This window comes from Acartia tonsa, chromosome 14 (genome assembly GCF_053477335.1).
Source record: "Acartia tonsa isolate MP-2025a chromosome 14, ASM5347733v1, whole genome shotgun sequence".
In the NCBI taxonomy this organism is placed as follows: domain Eukaryota; kingdom Metazoa; phylum Arthropoda; class Copepoda; order Calanoida; family Acartiidae; genus Acartia; species Acartia tonsa.
The window spans coordinates 25,498,230-25,520,930 of NC_137273.1; the positions used below are offsets into that span (position 1 = coordinate 25,498,230).

The 22,701-nt window shown below is 31.2% G+C and overlaps 2 protein-coding genes across 3 annotated transcripts; both read right to left on the minus strand.

The window, feature by feature from the left end:
* Positions 1 to 2,129: 2,129 nt before the first annotated feature.
* LOC145306022 (uncharacterized) lies at positions 2,130 to 4,186 on the minus strand. Its single transcript, XM_080147955.1, has one exon. The coding sequence runs from the start codon at positions 4,149 to 4,151 to the stop codon at positions 2,667 to 2,669; it is 1,485 nt and encodes a 494-aa protein (XP_080004081.1). The 5' UTR covers positions 4,152 to 4,186; the 3' UTR covers positions 2,130 to 2,666.
* A 5,142-nt stretch (positions 4,187 to 9,328) lies between these two features.
* LOC145305273 (uncharacterized) lies at positions 9,329 to 22,407 on the minus strand. Of its 2 annotated transcripts, none has more exons than XM_080146876.1 (2): positions 20,193 to 22,407; positions 9,329 to 10,559 (listed from the first exon to the last, which is right to left on the minus strand). In XM_080146876.1, exons 1-2 carry the CDS (start codon positions 20,471 to 20,473, stop codon positions 9,587 to 9,589), a joined length of 1,254 nt encoding a protein of 417 aa, XP_080003002.1. In that variant the 5' UTR covers positions 20,474 to 22,407; the 3' UTR covers positions 9,329 to 9,586. The 2 variants fall into 2 exon arrangements, with proteins under 2 accessions (XP_080003002.1, XP_080003001.1); XM_080146875.1 differs by lacking the exon at positions 9,329 to 10,559 and adding an exon at positions 13,522 to 17,928.
* Between the last annotated feature and the right edge of the window lie 294 nt (positions 22,408 to 22,701).

Genomic DNA, 22,701 nt, shown 5'->3' on the forward strand with positions numbered 1-22,701 from the left:
GAAAAGATTGAAAATTATATTTTACTCAAAAATTAAAAATTATCGTTAAAGATATAGCATAGAAGCAGGGCACTTTTAGAAAGTTTGATACACACACAAACACACAGACAAAGATTTCATTATTTAGGGCTATACTAACGAAGATAAAGAAATAAAAAAAATTAATTGGTGGAAAAAGTGACAATTAAAAAAGGAATAAGAAATAGTATCTAGATAGATGAATAAAAATAAAAAATCAAGAAAAAAATAAAACTTGCTTTTTTTGTCGGAAAAATATACACCCCTGTCTCAGTGTTTATTTTTTCTTCTTCTATAGCTTCCTGCTTTACAGCATCTCCTCCATAAATTAAAACATTAGTTGCAGGTTCAACAATTTTATGTTTTACACAACTAGTTTCTTCAACATTCTCAGACTTAATTTGTAAAGAGAAAGAATCTTCTTTAACATCTTCTATGTGGACAAAGTTAGGGGCGATGGAAGTTTTATTGGATTCCAACATTTGTAGATGTGAAGCTGACTTTTTATGTCTATTCAAGTCATTGTTTCGCGAAAAGTCTTTGTTACATATATCACAAGAGTAGAGTTTCTGACCAGTATGTGTTTTCATATGTTTTTTCATATTATATTGATTTGCAAATCCCATGTCACATATACTACATAGGAATGGCTTTTCCCCTTTGTGTATCTTTTTATGGTTTGCCAGTCTACTACTTGATTTAAACGCCTCATTACATTCATCACAAGGATAAGGTCTCACAGCAAGATGAACTCTTTTGTGATTTGTTAAATGTTTGTATGTACGAAAAGCCTTTGGGCAAATGTCACAAGGGAATTGTGTATCGCCTGTATGAATTCTTGTATGATCGTCCAGGTCCCATTTCTTAAAAAACTGCTTATCACACACGTCGCAAGAGAATGGTTTCTCGCCCGTGTGAATACGCCTCATATGAATAGACAAATCACTTTTCTGCGAGAATGCCTTGTCACATAGATCACATGAGTGTGGCTTCGGCTTGTCGCTGGTGTGGATCCATTTATGCCTAGCCAGATCATCACTACGTGAAAAGTTTCTATAACATACATCACAAGAGTAAGGTTTCTCGCCTGTATGAGTTTTCATGTGGCCTCGCAGATAGTCAGTCCGTGCAAATGCCATGTTGCAAACATCACAAACGTATGGTTTCTCACCTGTATGATTTCTTTTATGTATAGACAGTTGACTACTTGTTACAAATGCCTTTTCGCATTCGTTACAAGGATATGGTTTCTGATCAGTGTGAAGTCTTTTATGAACTATCAAATTCCTGTTTGTTATGAAGGCTTTTCCGCAGATTTCACAAGGAAATGGTTTTTCACCCGTGTGGCTTCTTCTATGTCCATCTAGATTCCATTTATTGGTGAACTGTTTGTCGCAAAACTCACAAGAATGCATGATGATATACTACCTCTCTAAACACCAAGATGTATCCTAAAATAAGGGAGAGGTTATTATTGAGATTTCGTAAACCAATGCATAAAGGACATTTAAAACTTAAACCATAACAGAAGACTAAAACTTCATAATTATAAAGTTACCTAGGGTACATGAGAAAAAAAACATCTTAAACATATAAAAGAGAAATATGCACAGGATAATTCATTATTTTGACTTTGGGTGGTTGAAATAATGCGACTATTCTTATTTTTTGGCTATTTCTAATACTGAGGGAAGCTCATAATGCCGTTACCTACTTATTGTTCAAGAAGACCATGCTCAGCTCAAAAAAATTCAACAAAACTTAGTTTTTAATTAAAATCTTTTTCTTTTCAGATAGTTTCTGAAATGTTTTAAGGTCCCGGGTCCTTCACACTTTCATTACTGATTTCCATATTAATATCCACTCATTGTAAATGAATAGGTAATAGGAAAATATTGTTAAAACACAAAAAAATATTTTTGATATAAAACAAGGTAAATTTGAAGAATATAAATATACTTATTTTTATCTGAAAAGAAAGGACCTATATCTACGCAGTGTTTTATTTAAGAGTGCATTTAGGAAATAAGAATTCTTTATAGTTTTCAAACGTATTTACCTAAAGCATAAAAATCCTTCAGTTTCTACTTTAGCATTTGCATTGCTTTCTCTGAAAAATTTATATTAATAAATAAGTACCTATCAAAAACAAAAAAAATCACGTATATTCACAAGAAACAAGGATAACAACACCCATAAAAAGTATTTTCAATGTCTTTTGATTCATGACAGACAGGTCGACGGACCAAGTAAATTAAAAATTGATGCTCATTGAAATAGAAAATCTTCCCCTAAAATTTCAGCCATCTTTAATAGCCGAGAAAATCAATCGCATTTCCCACTTGGCGGACAGACGGACTGCAAACAAAGTGAATTATAGATAAGCTTCGTTAATGAATAAGTAATATTTCTACAATGAATATAAATATAAAAAATAGATTTTAATTAAATCTAAAAATTATATGTATACCAAAGCTACTAAACAAATTAAAGCAAAATTTAAAAATTGTAAGGTAAATCAAATTGGAAAAACTATTTCAATCAAATTAACATTTAATTTTGGTAAAACTCAAAGGCCTTAGTTATTTTTAAGGTAGTTAACAGTTATATACAAGAGATTTTATACTTTCTTATAAATCGTGTCAATTTCAGATATCTGTTGATAAATCCTCTTCCTCTTTGATTTCCTGTTTAATATTTTCTTCAACATTCTCAGTTTCCATTTGGACAGAGAGAAAGTTCTCGGCAAATGTTTCTTCATCCGTCAACTCTTCTTTAATATCAGCTTCACCACAATCAATAATACTTGACGAAGTTGATGGACTACTCATAGCTTTAGTAGACTCTAGTTTTTTAAGATGTATAAGTGATTTGTGGTGTCTTGACAGGTCTGAACTGGAGTAAAAAGATTTCTGGCACAAATCACATTTATATGGTTTCTCTCCAGAATGAATCCTCTGGTGCCTAATCAAATTAATTTTTTGAGAAAATGCCTTTTTACAAATATCACATGTGAAAGTTTTCTCTGTTGAATTATTTTTCTTTTTTCGACTAGAGTTTTTCTTGTTTGGGATAACATTATCACCCACAGTCTCCATCTGGATAGAGAGAAAATCCCCTACAAAAATATCCTCTTCCTTTGTCTCTTGTTTTATTTTTACTTCGGCCTCATCAGTCTCTCTCTTAATTGAAGGACAAAGAGCATTTTCTTCCTTTATATCTAGATTAACATCAGCAGAGGAAGATAGAACTGTTTCTAATGAAGAATTTAACTTCTTAATATGTTTAGCTGATTTCTTGTGCTGATACAATTCTGCACTAGAAAAAAAAGATTTCTGGCATAATTCACATGAATATGGCTTTCCCCCTGCATGCATCCTATTACTATGGACAGATAGGTCACTGCTTGTTCGAAACGCCTTGTCACATTTATCACAAGAGTATGGCTTCTCCCCTGTATGGATCCTATGATGAAGAGTTAACTCATAATTTGTCTTGAATGACATATCACATCGATCACATTTAAATGGTTTACTACCTTCATGGATCCTTTTATGTACAGTCAAATGGCTTCTGACAGTAAATGCTTTTTCACAAAGATCACATTGGAATGGCTTCTCGCCAGTATGAATTCTCATGTGTGTTGTCAATTGGCTGCCAAAGGAAAATATCTTTTGACAGACCTCACACTGGAACGGCTGTTCGCCAGAATGAATCCTGTGATGGATCATTAACTCACTATTTGTCTTGAAAGTCTGTTCACAAAGATCACAAGAGTATGGCTTTAAATCTGAATGAATTCTTTTGTGTGTGACCAGTTGAGTGTGGACAGGAAATGCCTTCTCACAAACATCACAAGAAAATGTCTTTTCACTTGAATGATGAGTCTTCTTGTGAACTGTCAAATTACTACTGACAGAAAAAGATTTATGACAAATATCACAGGAATATGGAGTCTCCCCGGTATGAACTCTCTTGTGTCTAATCAAATTACTGCTGAAAGAAAATGCCTTTTCACATATTTCGCATTTGTAATCTTTTTCATCTTTATGAATATTCATGTGGATTCTAAGGTTCTGCTTGTTAGAAAACTCTTTGTTGCAGACATTACATCTATGTTCTTGACCCTCCATAATTCTTGAAAATGTTCTTGGACAAAAGTTTGCCAAATTCTGAAAATTTTAAATAATTAAGTATGTAATCAAAATAGAACTTAATTTATAGGTAATAGATATAATGTATTACAAAATAAAGGAAATCACAGAAACTATTAAATAGACAAAAGTATCTTTTTAAAATTAAACAGCATCATTCATTAATTAATATTATAAAGGTCACGTGTCTTGGTACACATACACATCAACATCTTTATAAATCAAAAAAAAATCAATGTTAGATAAGAATTAGATGGTACAAAGTTACAATACCCAAACATTGCTTTAAGAAGGAGGAAAAATCAACATTTTTAAAATAAGGGAATATTGTTCATAAAATACAACATTTAATTATAAAAATCGCTAAACTTTCATTTATAAATATCTTTTGTATCATAACCGACAGACGGACGGACCAAGAAATTTTTATATACTGTATGTTGCGTTGCGCTCTTTAATAGGGATATCCTCACAAAAAATCACCATTCTACCCTAAATAGCAGCAGAGAAAATAAAGAACGGACTGACCAAGGGACAGGCAAAATGAATTATAGAGTATATTTGCTGCTAAAAATATGTCTAAAGTAACTAAAAAATAATTTTAATATTAAAAAGAAATTCAAAAAATATAAATTTTAGTTGTTTGTAAACAAGAAACAAATGCCGCACTTATCTTCATTATAAAAATGTCGTCTTTCTTAAAAAACTGCTATAAAACAAAATTTAGAGGGACAAACGAACATTGACAAACATATAATAGTTAAAGAACTTTTAATATGTTTAAGGAGCGGAAAATATTTTAATCTAGGCGATTCTTTTTGAAAATAAGTTATAAATAGATTAAATACAGGTTAATTGACAACAGTTTGACGTCTTCTTATTTTATTTTAGGCTTGAATTATGGAGAAATGCTTTGCTTCTTTATGGTGCCTTATCGTCCAAGAAATAATCATTTCGATCTTCATAGTGACAGGACAATTAAATTTTCCTAACTTATATCCTGAATAGGAATCGAGAAAACTATAGAAAACCTAAATATCTAGGAATCGATCTAGCACCCAATTTAATATAAAAATCGTAATAAAACTTAAAGAAAATATGTAGAATGTAAATTTAAGCAATCCTTGAAAATTTCATCCCATTATTAGTAGCGAAGCTACTCTATAATTCGAAATGTCCGTCCGTCCGTCCGTCTGTCTGAGACAAAGTGGGGGAAACGTGATTTTCTTGGCTTCTATAAAATATAGACAGCTGAAATTTTTAGTGAAGATTCCCATGACATATGCGCATCTAATCTATACATTGTTTTGTCCATCTGTTTGTTAATTGGGGTGCTAGATCGATTCCTAGATTTATTTATTTTCGTAATTTTCTCGACTCCTTTTGAAGACAGACGACTGAAATTTTCAAGGATTAAGTAAATTTGCATCCTACATATTTTTACTAAGTTTCATTAAGATTTATATATTGATTGGGGTGCTAGATCGATTCCTAGTTTTTTAAAGTTTTCATGATTATCTCAACTCCTGTTCAAGATAAACGGCTGGAATTTTTAGGGATTAATTAAGTCAACATTCTACACATTTCTATAAGGTTTTTAAAGATATGACTATTGGTTGGGGTGCTAGATCGATTCCTAGTTTTTCAAGTTTTCATGATTTTTTTACTCCTGTTCAAGATAAACAGCTGGAATTTTTAGGAATTAATTAGGTCAACATTATACATATTTTCACCAAGTTTAAGAAAGACTTGCTATTGGTTGCAGGGGTGCTAGATCAATTCCTTTTAATTTTAGTTTCTTAGCTTAATGCTTCAAAAGATATTATACATTTTTAAAAGGTTTTGTAATTTATTTCATTTATGTCTTTTTAACATACTCAAAAGACTATTTTTTCCTGATGTCTATCAATAAATTTTGAGCTTCGCTACTTTTGGATGTTGTCATCCTAGTCTTAAAAATCACACAAACATGAAAATCTAGGAATCGATCTGGCACCCCAAATAACAGACAGATGGACTAAACAATGTATAGATTAGATGGGCATATGTTAAAAGAATCTTCACTAAGAATTTCAGCTGTCTATCTTTTATAGGAGCCGAGAAAATCTCCACATTGTCTCAGACGGACGTACATTTCGAATTATAGAGTAGCTTCGCTGCTAAAAAAGGGTTACTCTTAAATAATATAATTCCTGTCCAAAAGGTTATTAAAGTCCTTGTTCAAAGCGAAGCTTTTCTATAATTAGGGTCGGTCCGTCCGTCCGTCTGTAACCGATAGCTTTTTTAGTTAATTTAGGCATGTTAAAATTGTCCTATCGATTTCAAGTTTGCATGGTGATTCCTTTAAAAGTTAGGTACGATTTAGAAAGCGTAGCAACTCTATAATCATTACTAAAATGTCCGTACGTCCATTTTAAACATGTTGATTTTTTTACTTTTTAACAACAAATTTTTATGTGATCTAATCATCCGATTGATCTAATTTTTGGTATATTGATTCCTGGGACAACAAAGTATGATGTTATAAGCGAAGCAACTCTATAATCAAGTCCTAAAAATGTAAGTATGTCCATAAACATTATCCTGTATAAAGCATTTTTCAACAAATTTACTTACAATTTTGCTTCGACTCTTATACATTTATATTCTGATTATTCAGTTCTGACACTTTATAAGTGTTAATGTCCGTTTGTCCTACCGTTTCAGTGCTTCGCCTTTATGGATGTTGTCATCATTGTTTTTATTTGTTTTCGAGATCCTTGGATACTCAAAGACATTCAGTTACTTAGAGGATTTGATGTTGATGAGACATCTGATCCTTTACCAAGTCAATACCAATTAAAGTTTATAGTACAGAGAATAGATTTATTACCATAGATGCACGGTTCATTGGGCACAAAAGTCCGTCCAACGTAAAAAGAATTAATAGCTAGATAATATATTTATTTTTTGATCCAATCCCTACTACAATCTATAGCTAACTTATTATATAAAAGGGAGGAAATAATTGCTCTTTCCTTTCAAAATATGTAGACTTTTAAATTAATAATATTCTTGATTACTACCTACACAATTGTTTCTATTGGTTCAATTACGGGATTGTTCATCTAGAATTTATATATTTATTGTTTGTAGTTTTATGGCCATTTGTAAAGCAACACAGCACTTTAGAAATTAGGTATGATCTATCACCTAACAGAAAACTAACCATTTTATTGCAACGGCCTTTCCTTGGTAGTCAATCTTAAATGTGCAAGGTAATGAGTTGCGCCTATTTATGGAGAAAGACATTCCCCCTACCAAATCACTATTGATGTAATGTGTTATAAACAGCAGCAGTAAGTACTATTTTTGGCTCTAGTATGATGCTGTGTGGTCTAGAATCGAACCTAGTAACTTCCTGCAAATAATTTACAATAATACCACAGGTTAAGCACCTATAAGCAAGTCCATTTACAGTAAAAGCTGTTTCTTTTAAATATTAGCTCAAACTTAAACGCAAAGGTATAAGGTATAACCAACAAGTAAAATAAATCTAAAATAATATTTGGGGGGAAAATGAAGAGGTTGTCAATCTTACTTTATGTTGCCCTCCAACGACAGCTGAAAACCTCGTATAGGTTTCGTGATTTTTTTCGAATTAATTTCGTTATTGGTACAAGCTGACATGCACTAGTTATAGCTTAGCTAGACCCATAAAAAGATAAGAATTGATTACATTTTATTGTTACAATTTTTATTTAAAAGTTATAAAATTTTTAGGTATTTAAACAAGGAAGGTAAACAAATATTACTTTTTAACAATTAATATCTTAAAACTTTATATTAACAATAAATCAATAAAAAAAAGTTCAAATTTTAAAAGGGCGTTATTTTACAAAATTAAAAACAAATATTTTAATCATAATTAATGTTTACTATTTTGGAGCTTCCCCTCAAAGTGAATATTAAGCACTAAAACATCCTCCCCCTTATTTTTAGATAGATTGAAATTAAAAAGAAGTGGGGGTTATTTTTGTCTTTGCGGGGCTACCCTGTACCTAATATGACCTAAATTTTAACAAACTACGTCAAACCCTAGATACGTCTAACAGTAGATGCGACAAACGCTAGACAGACAAACAGTAGACAGACAAACCCTAGACACGACATACGCTAGATACGACAAACGCTAGAATGCGACAAACGCTAGAATATGACAAACGCTAGATTTTTTCTAAAGGCGACAAACAATTGATACGACAAACACTAGAATTAATCCTGTTATATAAAGTTATAAGCTTTTTTTTGTCTTTAGCAAAGGATCTCAATAACCGCTGAACCAATATGGTTCTTCTTTACAGTGAAGCTTTATATAAGTCCAGGGATGGTTTTTAACTAATTTTGTGGAGAATATTTCCACCCTTTAAATAAAAATACCCCCCCTCTCCCCCACCAAAAAAAATTATTTTCTTTTTAAAACTTAAAATGAAGATGAAATAAGCTTTTATGTCTGTAGCAACGGATCTCACTAACCGCTGAATCAATATTGTATTACAAACCCGTATTACAAAATAGCTGCGCTGTAGTAAAAGTGTTGTTAGGGGAAGTCATAAATGGTCAAACAATTAATGCTCATAAAATATTGCTCATCCTTGTATATTACTCCTCTCATTTATATCTCCCTTTGTTGTTTAAACAAAGCAACTGTAAAAAAACTGTAGTTAATCAAATATCGTATTAAAAAATAGTTATATCAGTTTAATAAACTTTCTTTGACGTATCTATTTCAAAACTGGTAAGGGCTATAAATACAAAAAATTAGTTTTAACTGTATTGCAAAATCACCTTTTCATTGCTATATCACATTTGTGCAGGGAAAGGACAATGATAGCAGAGCGAGAGGGGACAATGGGCTGTTTGTTAAAGTAGTCTCCAAATCTTTATAAGACCGATTTTTTGACTAAACAACTTTTGGTACTTTAATGAATTTTGATTGGTTGATTAAAGAAGTTGAGTGTTTAAACGATTCAACCACTAATTTTACGCTATAGGGAATGTACATAGATTTTTCGGCCATTATCTTATCCCTATAGATATCTGAATTGATAGCAATATAAATTTTATTTATGAACCAAAAAATCGATGAATGTTTTTTAAGTTTAAATTCTAGCGTATGTCGCATCTAGTGTTTGTCGCACTTTAAAAATTCTACTGTTTGTCGCGAAATTGAAAATTCTACTGTTTGTCGTAGTCTAGTGTTTGACGCATCTATTGTTTGTCTATCTAGCGTTTGACGCATCTACTGTTTGTCTGTCTAGCGTTTGTCGCATCTACTGTTTGACGTATCTAGTGTTTAACGTAGTACCATAAAGAAACACTATTGTGGAGGTTGGATCATCTAAAATTTGATGTGATTACATATGTTATCATTCTTAACATTGGTTACAGATGACTTCCATTGCTGATTCCAATGATGTCCCATCTGCACACTCAGCATCGTATAATAGGTCTGTGGCATAAGGGACTTCACACAACCATTTGAAATCACAGGAGCATTCCAAAGCACTGTTTCCCAGGTAAATTCCTCCGCTTAGTGATGTTATTTGAGCAACTGAAATGTATTTTCGCATAGCACCTTCTAGAAATTGTCTAAAGTTTTGCTCTGGTAGTTTTGTTATAGTATTTGGCAAGGCTACAAATGTTGAAGGTCCAAGTCCTGTTAAATCTATGCTTCCAACATTGGTTTCACTCAAATCAATGAATTCTAAAAAATTACTTCCTTCAAATGTACTAGGTAGTATAGGTTTTAGATTTGCACTCATAATGAGATACTCCAGGTTTGGAACTTTCTTTAGTACATCAGATGATAAAGAAGTTTCATCACTTAGAAAAGATAACTTCTTTAGATTGAGCATTTTGGGAAGTGCTTCAAGATTCATGTCTATAATCAAGGATTCCAGCATGTAAGCAGTTTCCTCAGGTATATGAAACTTATCAAAACCAATCAAGCAAAGCAACTTTAAATTTGATAGTCCTAAAGAAAACAGAAAATTTTCAGGAAATGCTAATTTTGGATATACTTCAACCAAATTAACAATCACTATTTCGCTTAAAGAATTGATTGAACCCAATATTGCCGATTCTGACATTGGGAGCATCCCATTTTCAACATTTATGCCAAAAAAGATATCTCCCACAACAAAAACTTTAATCTCCAAATGTCCTGATGTGGCATAATCAAACATAAAATTGGAGGTATATCCATAAACAAAAGCAAACCATGCAAAATCAAACTTATTATTTGATGCATTAAAGTTCTTAAAGAGATTGTGGGTCATTTCAGTAACATCTTCATCCTCAAATTCGAATAAACAAAACAATCCACGGCCCTGGATATAATCTTCCCTAGAATTGATTAACCCTGTAATTTATGAATTTTAAAGGAAGCCTGAAAGAAATAAACTACTTAAAGGGACTGTGAACGTAAATTTTTCTCATCTTAATATCAAATCTTAACATTATCTCATTCATAATATCTCACAGATAGAGCAAAACGTGCTTTTGTTTGCTTAAAAAACGGCTTTTTCCGACGATTTTTACAAGGTACAGGGAAAGGAAGAAATTTTCCGTATTATATAAAATGTCCATTAAATTGATTTTTTCTCCCATTATAGCTAAAATTAAACTTTTTCACATAGTTCTAGATTTTTCCTAACAGTTAAGCTGACTTTTAACATAATCCTTGCTTTAAACCAATGTATAGTTACTTAGAAATTGATAAAATAAGCAATATTTTTTATTGAAAACCAAATACAATAACAAAGCCAGAAACAGGTTTTTTATTATTATCCAATTAACTTTAGATGGCCCATCTCTCGCCCACCTTTAATTACAAATTTGTAAATAATAAAGACGCAATATTTCTTTATAAACAGTCTGATAAAAGTGTAAACTAATTCTCAAAAGTGGGTTATTTATTGTCCAACACAATAAAAAAGGATATTATTATTTTAAATAACCTATGAGATTCAACCCTTTGTAGACAGTGAGGTATTTTTTTTGTCAATAATACGAATTTAAAATATGTCTTTATTACCTAATTACTACGTTATAAAAAAACTAATTGGCAATTTTATAGCATAAAATAAATCCTTAACAGTAAGTAAATTGTTTCAACTATATATGACAAGTTAAATATCCCTACAAACATTATAAGAATCAAAAACGTTCAGATTTTCCCTGTTTTTTCCTTTTTCCCTCTCAAAATACCATAAAATCAAGGCATTATTCCTGGATGTTTTTGTTAATAGGACGTTTTTGGTTGATCAGTGTAGTGAAATGTGCTTAGTAAATGTTAAGATTTGATAATCAGATGAGAAATTTTTACGTTCACACTCCCTTTAAACTGCTGAAAGAGTGTCATAAGTAGACCCAATACCACAAATTTGAAGACTTCAGCTTCAATAACAAAAAAAAGTTAAAAGCATTTTGAAATGGTAGATAAAATGTAGCTAAATATATGTACTAAAGTAAAAATCACACATTATACATTATTAAAGCATAATAGATAGAGAGATCTATTTAGTAAGTTGTGTATTAAATGCTCAGCTGTATTACAAATTTTAAAAGAAAATTTCAGCCGTCCATCTTTGTTAAAGCTGAGGAAAAAATTACTAAATGTTATATTTGATGATTTTCAGAGTATACAGACCAATGAGCCAAGTGATTTATAAAATAGATGCACATTGGTCTAAAAAAATCTAAAAAATCTATAAAAAAAAATCTTCTTTCACCAAAAGAAAAGCATATAAACCCCATATTACTTTAATGTCCCCAAGAGTATAAAGACTGATGGACAAACCAAGTAAGTTCTACAATTAATGCTATTTACTCAACAGAATCTTCTCAAAATTAGCTGTTTATTTTAGTAGTTAAGTACATAAATATTCAAACATAAATCTAATGTCTTTATTAGCTTTACTGTAAAGTAAATAAAATTTGATAAAGGAATTCTACAAAATAAAACCGAGTTACATGTCTTCAATAGCAGTCAAGAAATTCGTGTTTCCCCTATATGATTTCTAAAAGGCAGAAGGATAAAGATTTAAAATTAGGTAAACTTTTGATAAAACCATTACTTTATAGACTGCTCTCATGAAATAAAGATTTGTAACTAAACAAGGATGACAACATCCAGAAAAGCGAAGCTCTAAAACGGCAGGACAAACAAACATTAACACTTGTAGAGTGCCATAACTCAGAATATAAATGTATAAAATTAGAAACAAAATTTAAGCAAATTTTTTGAAAAACTGCGCTAATACAGGATAATGTTTAAGGATGTACTTACATTTTTAGGACTTGAGTAAAGAGATGCTTTGCTTATAACATTGTACTCTGTTGTCTTAGAAATCAGTATACAAAAAATCAGATCAATCGAATAATTCTATCATATAAAAATTTGCTGTTAAAAAAGTTAAAAATCAACATGTTTAAAATGGACGTACGAACATTCTGGTAACAATTATAGAGTTGCTACGCTTTCTAAATTGTACCTAACTACTACAGGAATCACCATGCAAAGTTTGAAATCGATTGGACAACTCTTTGCCTAAATTAACGAAAAGAGCTAACCGTTACGGACTGACCGACCATACTAATAGAAAAGCTTCGCTTATAAAAATCATCATATTATGAAGCCCTACAAAATGTCACAAAAAATAAGCCATATGACGTCATTAAAATTAGATATGACTAATATATCATTGACTAAGTAGAAACGATAAGAATCCTCATAATAAAGTAAAAGAATATCTGTGTGTGACAAATGATCTCGTTAACTGCTGAACCGATATTGTTCTCCTTTACAGTGTAGTTTATAATAGGCACCGGGAAGGTTTATAGCTATTTTTGGGGGAGGGTACCACCACCCTCCCAGGAGAAATCACGAAAATTAAAAAAAAAATATAAAGCTACACCCGGCAGACATTTTTAGTAAACAGCTAATCTTAACATAGATTAAAAACAAAACATTTTATATGTCCCTTGATAGAGGCCTCTAAGGGCACAGCAGTTAGATATTAATAAAACAACTTTTTTGTACTTATCCGATGTGTCTACAAATATTTAAATTACAGTGGTTTTCCTGCATTCACATGGTGCTATAGAGGCAGGTGATGGTGAAGTACAAGGTCTAGATGAGTCAGAAGCTGAGTTCCTGGACAGTTGAGGCAGAAATTTACTGATGATAATAGAACCGTCTGAAGCTGTTGTAGATCTGGATGGTTTGAAGCCAGTACCAGAAATGATATTACACATTATACTTAGGCGAATTAGAAAGAAAAACATTTTGTTGTTTTCCTTCATGTCTGAAATAAGTTATGGAAGTTAAATCTATTTTTATTCATCTTTTGCCTCATTGTCCTTCAAAAAGAAGGATAACAAGTTAAAGGACGCCTGCAAGAAATACCACGCTTTAACTGCTGAAAGACTGCCACAAGTAGACCAAATACCCCAAATTTGAAGCCTTCAGCTTCTATAACAAAAAAGTTCTAGGCATTTTAAAATGAGTTATCTAAGCAAACAAAATTTAGCATAAATGGATATTTAAATCCCAAGGTATTAAATGATCAAGCGTTAGCTCATCATTTAATACCGAGGGATTTAAATATCCATTTATGCTAAATTTTGTTTGCTTAAATAACATTCTATTGCAACAAAAAGGTGATGTTAGCAAATAATTTCTTGAATAAAATCATAAAACGTTTTTTCATTTAATTTTCATTTTTTTCACTGTTGTGTTTTTATTTGACATTAAAAATAAAAATCATAAAAAATCTTCCAAATCAAAGAGAAAAAATCTTTGAATTATTGGTCAATTTAAGTTCAAAGATTTTTTTTATTGTAAAAAGTTAATTTTTTAAAAATATTTTAGAAAAAAAATCTTCTAACAAAAAAAAATTATCATAATCCAAGATGGCGTCAATACGTGTAAAATAATATTTTCAAAACAAAAAATTAAAACTTGAATATCTTTTTTCACAGATTGAATTTCAAAAATCGGTCTGACAGTTTTTCCAAAGTCAGTATGATCTATCGAATGAAAAAGGTTTGAAACTGATAGAACATTTCTTTATACTAAAACATATTTTTTCTCCTGTTTTTTCCCACACTTCAAAAAAATGAAATTCAATGAAAATTAAATGGTTCTCACGTTAAAAAAATTTGCTCACGGGTCCAAAAAATGAATTTAAATGAAAATCATATGTACCATTTAAATCAAAATAAATGGTTCCCACATTCTAAAAATTTTCCCACGCTTGACATTCTTGAAAAATGCTAAATAAATGGACATTTAAACAAACCAAAGATCGCGTTTTTTGCAATGGAATGAGTTATTTAAGCAAACAAAATTTAGCATAAATGGATATTTAATACCGAGGGATTTAAATATCCATTTATGCTAAATTTTGTTTGCTTAAATAACATTCTATTGCAACAAAAAGGTGATGTTAGCAAACAATTTCTTGAATAAAGTCATAAAACGTTTTTTCATTTAATTTTCATTTTTTTCACTGTTGTGTTTTTATTTGACATTAAAAATAAAAATCATAAAAAATGTTCCAAATCAAAGAGAAAAAATCTTTGATTTATTGGTCAATTTAAGTTCAAAGATTTTTTTATTGTAAAAAGTTAATTTTTTAAAAATATTATAGAAAAAAAAATCTTCTAACAAAAAAAAATATCATAATCCAAGATGGCGTCAATACATGTAAAATAATATTTTCAAAGCAAAATATTAAAACTTGAATATCTTTTTTCACAGATTGAATTTCAAAAATCGGTCTGACAGTTTTTCCAAAGTCAGTATGATCTATCGAATGAAAAAGGTTTGAAACTGATAGAACATTTCTTTATACTAAAACATATTTTTTCTCCCGTTTTTTCCCACACTTCCAAAAAATGAAATTCAATGAAAATTAAATGGTTCTCACATTAAAAAAAAGTTCCCACGGGTCCTAAAAATGAAATTAAATGAAAAACATATGTACCATTTAAATGAAAATTAAATGGTTCCCACATTCTAAAAATTTTCCCACGCTTGACATTCTTGAAAAAACCTAATTAATTGAATATTTAAACAAACTGAATATCGCGTTTTTTGCAATGGAATGACATTTTATGTACAATGAAAATTTTGAAAGAATTTCAATGCTCATGTTGAAAACTTTGAAATTAAACTACGTGGCATAGAAACAAAATTATAAGCTTATTTTTGTCATAAATTTAGGTTTCCAGTAACTCATTATATTTTTACAATAAAAATACCCATTTTTATAGTCAAAATCATTAAAAAAATTAAGTTTAACTTGCGTTGTACCGAGTGTACTGTAGCCAATCAGAAGGCTGATTCAGCTTAACAACCAATCACAGCTGAGCTTCCCCCTTTGTTTCCGCTATAATTTTCGTTTAAAAATGCAATTTAAATCGATTTTTTTCATAGATTTTGACTATGAAATGTGGTGTTTTTATTGTAAAAATGTAATCAGTTACCGGCGATCTAAGTTTCTGACAAAGATAAGGTTATAATTGTGTGTCTAGGCGACGTAATTTAATATTGTTTTTTCTTTTATGAGCATTGGAAATCTTTCACAAATTTCATTGTACATAAAATGCTATTTTGAAATGGCTAAAACTTTTTTGTTATTGAATCTGAATGCTTTAAATTTGGGGTATTGGGTCTACTTGTGGCAGTCTTTCAGCAGTTAATGCGTGGTATTTCTTGCAGGCGTCCTTTAAATACATCTTCTACAGATAAGCTTAAAACCAGGCAATCAAACAACAAACATAATATATAGTTACCAGATAGGCCTTGCAAGGGGTAATACACCCATATAACCTCTGAATTGCCAAAGTTTTTAAAGATTAGATTAGTTTTTTTTGTGCTTATTTTAGGTATAGAATCCATATTTCAAGTTTGATTTTTTATTTGAGAGAAAAAAAACACCTAAGCCTCTAAGTAAAATCTAATCATTTATCGTAATTCAAATTGTGGTTTAATATCCTTAATATTAGAAATGCAGTAAAAATTAGAGTCTTGTTTACAGTTCATTCAGTCAGCTGTAACCAAGAACTAAATTAATTCTTTAAAATGTTTGGTAAATTTTAGCTGTTTTATACTAAATAAGAAAAAGTTTCAGATTTCTTAAATAAGTATGAAAATTTAGCATGTTTTTTCCTTACATCAAGTTGCAATAAATGAATTTCATACAATTATGGTATGTGATTTTTTTTCACTTTGGGTCTTCTTTCTCCTGAGATGGATCATTAAATCATTTTAGTGGTGAGCCAGATCGGGGTGAGCCAACTTTCCACCAATGAGAGAACAGCATTTTATGAAATGCTGCGCTGTGATTGGCGGAAATTCGGCGCACCCCGATCTGGCTCACCACTAAAATGATTTAAAGATCCAGCTCTGCATTAAATCTGGCTTTAAATATTGAATCTATTCTACACTAATAATAAGCACTAAAAACATTTAATATTAACTACTTATACTCTATCCCTATTAGGGAAAATATATTTGTAATATTAAGTTGTACATGGTCCTTTAAATAGAAAACAAACCCAAAACAATAATTACTAGGCATTTCCTGTAACATTGGCAATAGATAAATGGAATATATAAATCAGGTGCACATTTGTGTTGATAATGGTTTATCCATGTTTAGTGATTTAAGATTTTTATTTTCATGGACATTGATTCCAGATGAGTTCCATATATGTTTCCAATGTTGTCCCATCAGCACATTCTGCATTGTAGGTTAGATTAGAAGAATATGGGATTTCACACAACCATTTCAAATCACAGGTGCAATCTAAAGCATTGTTCGCAAGATTTATTCCTCCAATCAGTTTCTCAACTAAACCTTCGAATGAAAAATAAATACCTCCAGCAAAAGAAACAAAATTTTGCACAGCACCTTCCAGAAATGGCCTAAAGTTTTGTTCTGATAGGTTTGTGATGGAAGAGTAACTTAAATCTACAAATGTTGATGGTCCCAATCCTGTTAAATCTATGCTTGCAACATTGGTTTCACTCAAATAAATGGATTTTAAAAATGCACTTTTTTCAAAGGTGCCAGGCAGTACAGCTTTTAATTTTCCACCTAAGTCTTCAACTTCTAAAATTACGAGAAACTCCAGATTTGACACCTTCCTCAATACTTCAGATGACAAGGAAGCTTCCTCTGTTGGAATTAGATATAAATGCTTTAGGTTTTGCATCTCTGGAAGTGTTTCAAATTTCATGTCAACAACAAAGGTCTCCAACATTAAAACAGTTTGTTCAGGTAATTGAAACTTGTCCCAATCAAAACCAAACAAACAAAGCAACTTTAACTCTAATAGTTCCATAGCAAACAGGAAATTTTCAGAAAATGCTAGATTCTGAGAATAATCATTATTTTCAATCCATAGAGCTTCTAAAGAATTTATTGATCCTAATACTGCAGATTCAGTCATTGGGAGCTTGCCATTTTCAACACTTATGCCTTGCACAACAAAAAATTTCACCTCTAAATGTCCTGATGTAGCATAATCAAATATGAAATTAGAGGTCTCTCCATCATTTGAAAAATAGAAAGAAGCTGAATCGAACTGATTATTTGTTGCATTGAAGTTCTTGAAGAGATTGTGAGTCATTTCAGTAACATCATCATTTTGATCAAAATTGAAATCACAAACCAATTGACGGCCATAAAAATAGTCTTCACTAAAATTGAACATCACTATAATTTTTTAATCATTTAGATGATAGTTTTAATGTATATAAAAAAAGGTGTCTGTTGTCTGTCTGATGTTTGCAATATCACTCCTAATAAAAGTTTTCGATCTGAGAATAAAGTAAAAATATAGAAAAGCTAAAGTATGAGGTTTGGATGAGAGCTGCTATATCTTTAAATCTATAGTAAAAAATTATACTTCAATGAATTAAAAATTAAACAAAACTGGCAACATCAATAAGAATCAGAGGTAATAATATACAAGAAAAGAGAACAGCTATGCAGACAGAAAGAAGACTGAGTGAAAGAGTAGGTACTGAAAGCAATATTTTCATGAAATTTAAATAAATGTATCTATAGTAGAAAGATGTCTGTCTGTTTGTCTGTTTGTAGCAAAGGATCTCGCTAACCGCCGTACCGATTGGTTTCTCCCCTAAAGAATTTAAAAAAAAAATTTTCTTTTAGAATTTAAAATATGAAAAATTGGTTTGATCAATTCTCTAGGGGCTTTTGGGGGGGGGGGGTAGGATTTTTATTTTTTTTTTGGGGGGGGGGTTATGAGTGTCCCACCCCCCAAGAAAAAAGTTATAAACCTTCCCGGGACCTATGAGAAGCTACCCTGTAAAGGAGAACCCGATCGGTTCAGCGGTTAGCAAGATCCTTCGCTACAAACAAACAGATAGACAGACAAACAAACATCGTTCTACTTTGTATTATAGCGGCTACACCCCTAGAGGCCTCTAGGGGGACTTGAGGAGGAGAGAGTCGAATTTAATAATTCAATTTCTTATTTTAGATTTTAAAAGAAAAAGTAAAAAAAAAATTTGGGGGGGCGAAAAAAAAATTTTTTTGGGGGGGGGGAGGGGGGGCACCCACTCATTTTTAATTTTAGTTAAAAAAAATCAAAAAAAAAAATTTTGGGGGGGTGGGGGGATTTTTCATTTTTTGGGAGGGTTGGGGGTGTTCCCCCCCCCCAAGAAAATAGTTATAAACCTTCCCGGTACCTATGAGAAGCTACCCTGTTAAGGAGAACCCGATCGATCAGCAGTTAGCAAGATCCTTTGGTACAAACATACAAACACGCAAACACACAGACAAACACACAAACATCCTGTTACTTTATTATAAGGATCAAGGATATAGAAGCTAGACAGCTTATACCAACAAAATTAATTCGCAAAAATAATCATGAAACCTATACATGTTTTCAGCTGCATGTTGTTGGGGGGTCAACACATCATAGAGTTGACGACCTTGACATCTTTAATATAATTTTAGATTTATTTTGCTTGTTGGTTATATGTTATTCCTGGCTTCTATAAAGTTAAAAAATTATACTAGAATGAATTAAAGATTAAAAAATATCATCAATAAGAGGCAAATATAAGAAATGAGAACAGCTATGCAGACAGAAAGAAGAGTAAGGGAAAAAATAGATATTCAAAGCTATCTTTACACAAAATCAAAAAAGCTCAATAATAATTCCACAACAGATTTTCCATTTCTAATACAACGTGAGATGTATAGTAGATGCTTAGTGGTCAAATGAATCTCCACAGTATAAATTTCAACAGTCTCTTTTTGATAACACATATCTCTGTATCTCATTAGGCTATTTTTTAAAAGCGAAGCTTTTCTATAATTAGGGTCGGTCCGTCCGTCATGGACAGCTTTTTTCGATAATTTAGGCATGTTAGAATTGTCCTATTGACTTCAAACTTTGCATGGTGATTCCTGCAGTAGTTAGGTACGATTTAGAAAGCGTAGCAACTCTAAAATCATTACCAGAATGTCCGTACGTCCATTTTAAACATGTTGATTTTTTTTACTTTTTTAACAACAAATTTTTATGTGATTTAATAATCCGATTGATCCGATTTTTGGTATACTGATTCCTGGGACAACAAAGTACAATATTATAAGCGAAGCAACTCTATAATCAAGTCCTAAAAATGTAAGTATGTCCATAAGGCATAAACATTATTCTGTATCAAGCAGTTTTTCTACAATTTTACTTACAATTTTGCTTCGACATTTATACATTTATATTCTGATAATTCAGTTCTGACACTATACAAGTGTTAGTGTCCGTTTGTCCTACTGTTTCAGTGCTTCGCTTTTATGGATGTTGTCATCCTTGTTTTATTAAAGAAAATAAAAACTTTGTCATTTAATTAGGAACTATAAAGAAATAAAATTAAATTTGGAATACAAAAATTTCTTATACAAAGATTAGCTCATTATAGTGGTTTGCCTGCATTCACATGGTGCTATAGATGCTGGTGAAGGTGAAGTACAAGGTCCATATGAACCATAAGCTGAGTTCCTGGAAAGTTGGGGCAGAAATTTATCAATGATAGTACCACCTGGAGATTTCATAGATCTGGATGGTTTGAAGCGGGTCCCAGAACTGACATCACATATTAAACTGATGCAAACCAGAAGGAGGAATATTTTATTGCTCTCCTTCATTTCTGAAATAAAGTATTGTAAATTAAAAGAATTTTTTTTGTGAAAAAGGATGAAAACATCCATAACAAGAATAATTACATTGAATGGTATCAAAGGTGATTGTCATGAACAGCTTAATATTGAGAGCATTGAAAGAGAAAAGAGAAAGGAAGGAAACAAGGATGAAAGTATCCATAAGCTTTAAAGAACAAAAAATAACATGGATGAAAAATAAATTAGTTAAAGTAAGTTACTAGGCAGATGTTCACTGGTTCAGTGGTTGTAAAAAGAAGGAAAGAAAAAAAAAGTTGATGATAAGGTAATACAAAATTAGTAAACTTTTCACATATTACTATATAAATGTCCTTGTAGCATGACTCATAGACTGATGACCAAAACTTTGGATATTATATGTTCTTTGTTAAGGGCTATCTTCAGAAAAACAACCAGAAATCTATCAAAATGACAATAAAATCATAATTCCTCCATATTGTTATAGATTGATGAACAGATATAGTCAATTATAGATTAGCTTTCCTACTAAAATAAAATTAGTTTCCAATTAATAATGTTAAAAATTTTAAATTTACAAATCATCAATAAAAAGGATTGATTTGTAAGGGGATATAATTTTGAAACATAAAGTACAATATCAATCACATATTTTAATTGCATAGAGATGAGATCATTCACATTATTTATAGGTAAATTCAGATTTTATCAATCTTAACATTGGTTACAAATGACTTCCATTGCAGATTCCAATGTTGTCCCATCTGCACACTCTGCTTCGTATAATATGCTTGTGGCATATGGGACTTCACATAACCATTTGAAATCACAGGAGCACTCCAAAGGGTAGCCCTCTAGATTAATTCCTCCACTGATTCTTTTAAATCCATAAACTGAAATGTAATTCCGCACAGCACCTTCTAGAAAATGCCTAAAGTTTTGTTCTGGTAGGTTAATGGAATAGCGACCTAAAACAACATATGTTGATGGTTCCAGTCCTGTTAAATCTATGCTTGTGATATTGGTAAAATATAAATAAATGTATTCTAAAAATCTACTTCCTTCAAAGACACCAGGCAATAAAGGTTCTATTTTGCCACCAAAAACTTCATCAATGTAGAGATACTTTAGGTTTGGCATCTTCTTCAATATTTCAGATGTTAAAGAAGTTTCATCTGTGGGATACAGAGACAATTTTTTTAGGTTAGGCATCTCAGGTAGTGCTTCAAATTTCAAGTTTGTGGTAGTTGTAATGAAGGAATCCAGTTTGTTAAAAGTTTCCTGAGGTATTTGAAACTTGTTCCAATCAAAACCAAGCAAACCTAGCAACTTTACCTCCAATTGTCCCATAGCAAACAGGAAATTTTCAGAAAATACTAGATTTGAGGAATCCTCATTTACAATCCATAAAGCTTCTAAAGAATTTATTGATCCCAATATTGCAGATTCTGTCATTGGAAGTATGCCATTTTCAACATATATATCTTCCACAGCAAAAACTTTAACCTCTAATTGTCCTGATGTAGCATCATCGAACATGAAATTAGAGGGCTCTCCATCATTTGAAAATTGAAAATTAGCTAAATCGAACTGATTATTAGATGCATTGAAGTTCTTGAAGAGATTGTGAGTCATTTCAGTAACATCTTCACTTTGATCAAATTCAAAAACACAAACCAATTGACGGCCACATAAATAGTCTTCACTAAAATTTAACATCACTATAATTTTTTAATCATTTAAATGATAGTTTTAATGTATATAAAAAAAGGTGTCTGTTGTCTGTCTAATGTTTGCATTATCACTCCTTGTCTTGGTAATTATGTGGTGTATGTATGCCTATCTGGAATCAGGGATAAGGGATAGGAAACCTGGCCATAAATTAGGTCTCGGCCTGGTTTTGAAAGGGATCATGCAACTTTTACTATTTGCCTAATTTAATGACCTTACTGGCGGACGGCTCATATTGGCTACCGCTCTAAACCAATAGTGTTCTGTGATTTGGGCTTGTTTTGTATCAACCAATCACCAATTGGCGGAGCCAATTGGTGATTGGTTGATACAAAACAAGCCCAAATCATAGATGGCGGAAATTTTAGAAGCAGACAATTATAGAAAAAATAATGATTTCGTCTGCTACGAAAAAATAAATATAAATGGTGTTAGATCACATTAGTTTAATTATTAAATCTGCTTAGAGTTAAACATTAAAAAAGGGCCACATAGAAAAAACAAAAATAACGGGATTATTTTTTTGGAAAGAAGGTAGCTACGAATTTTACGAAGTTTATAAATTAGAT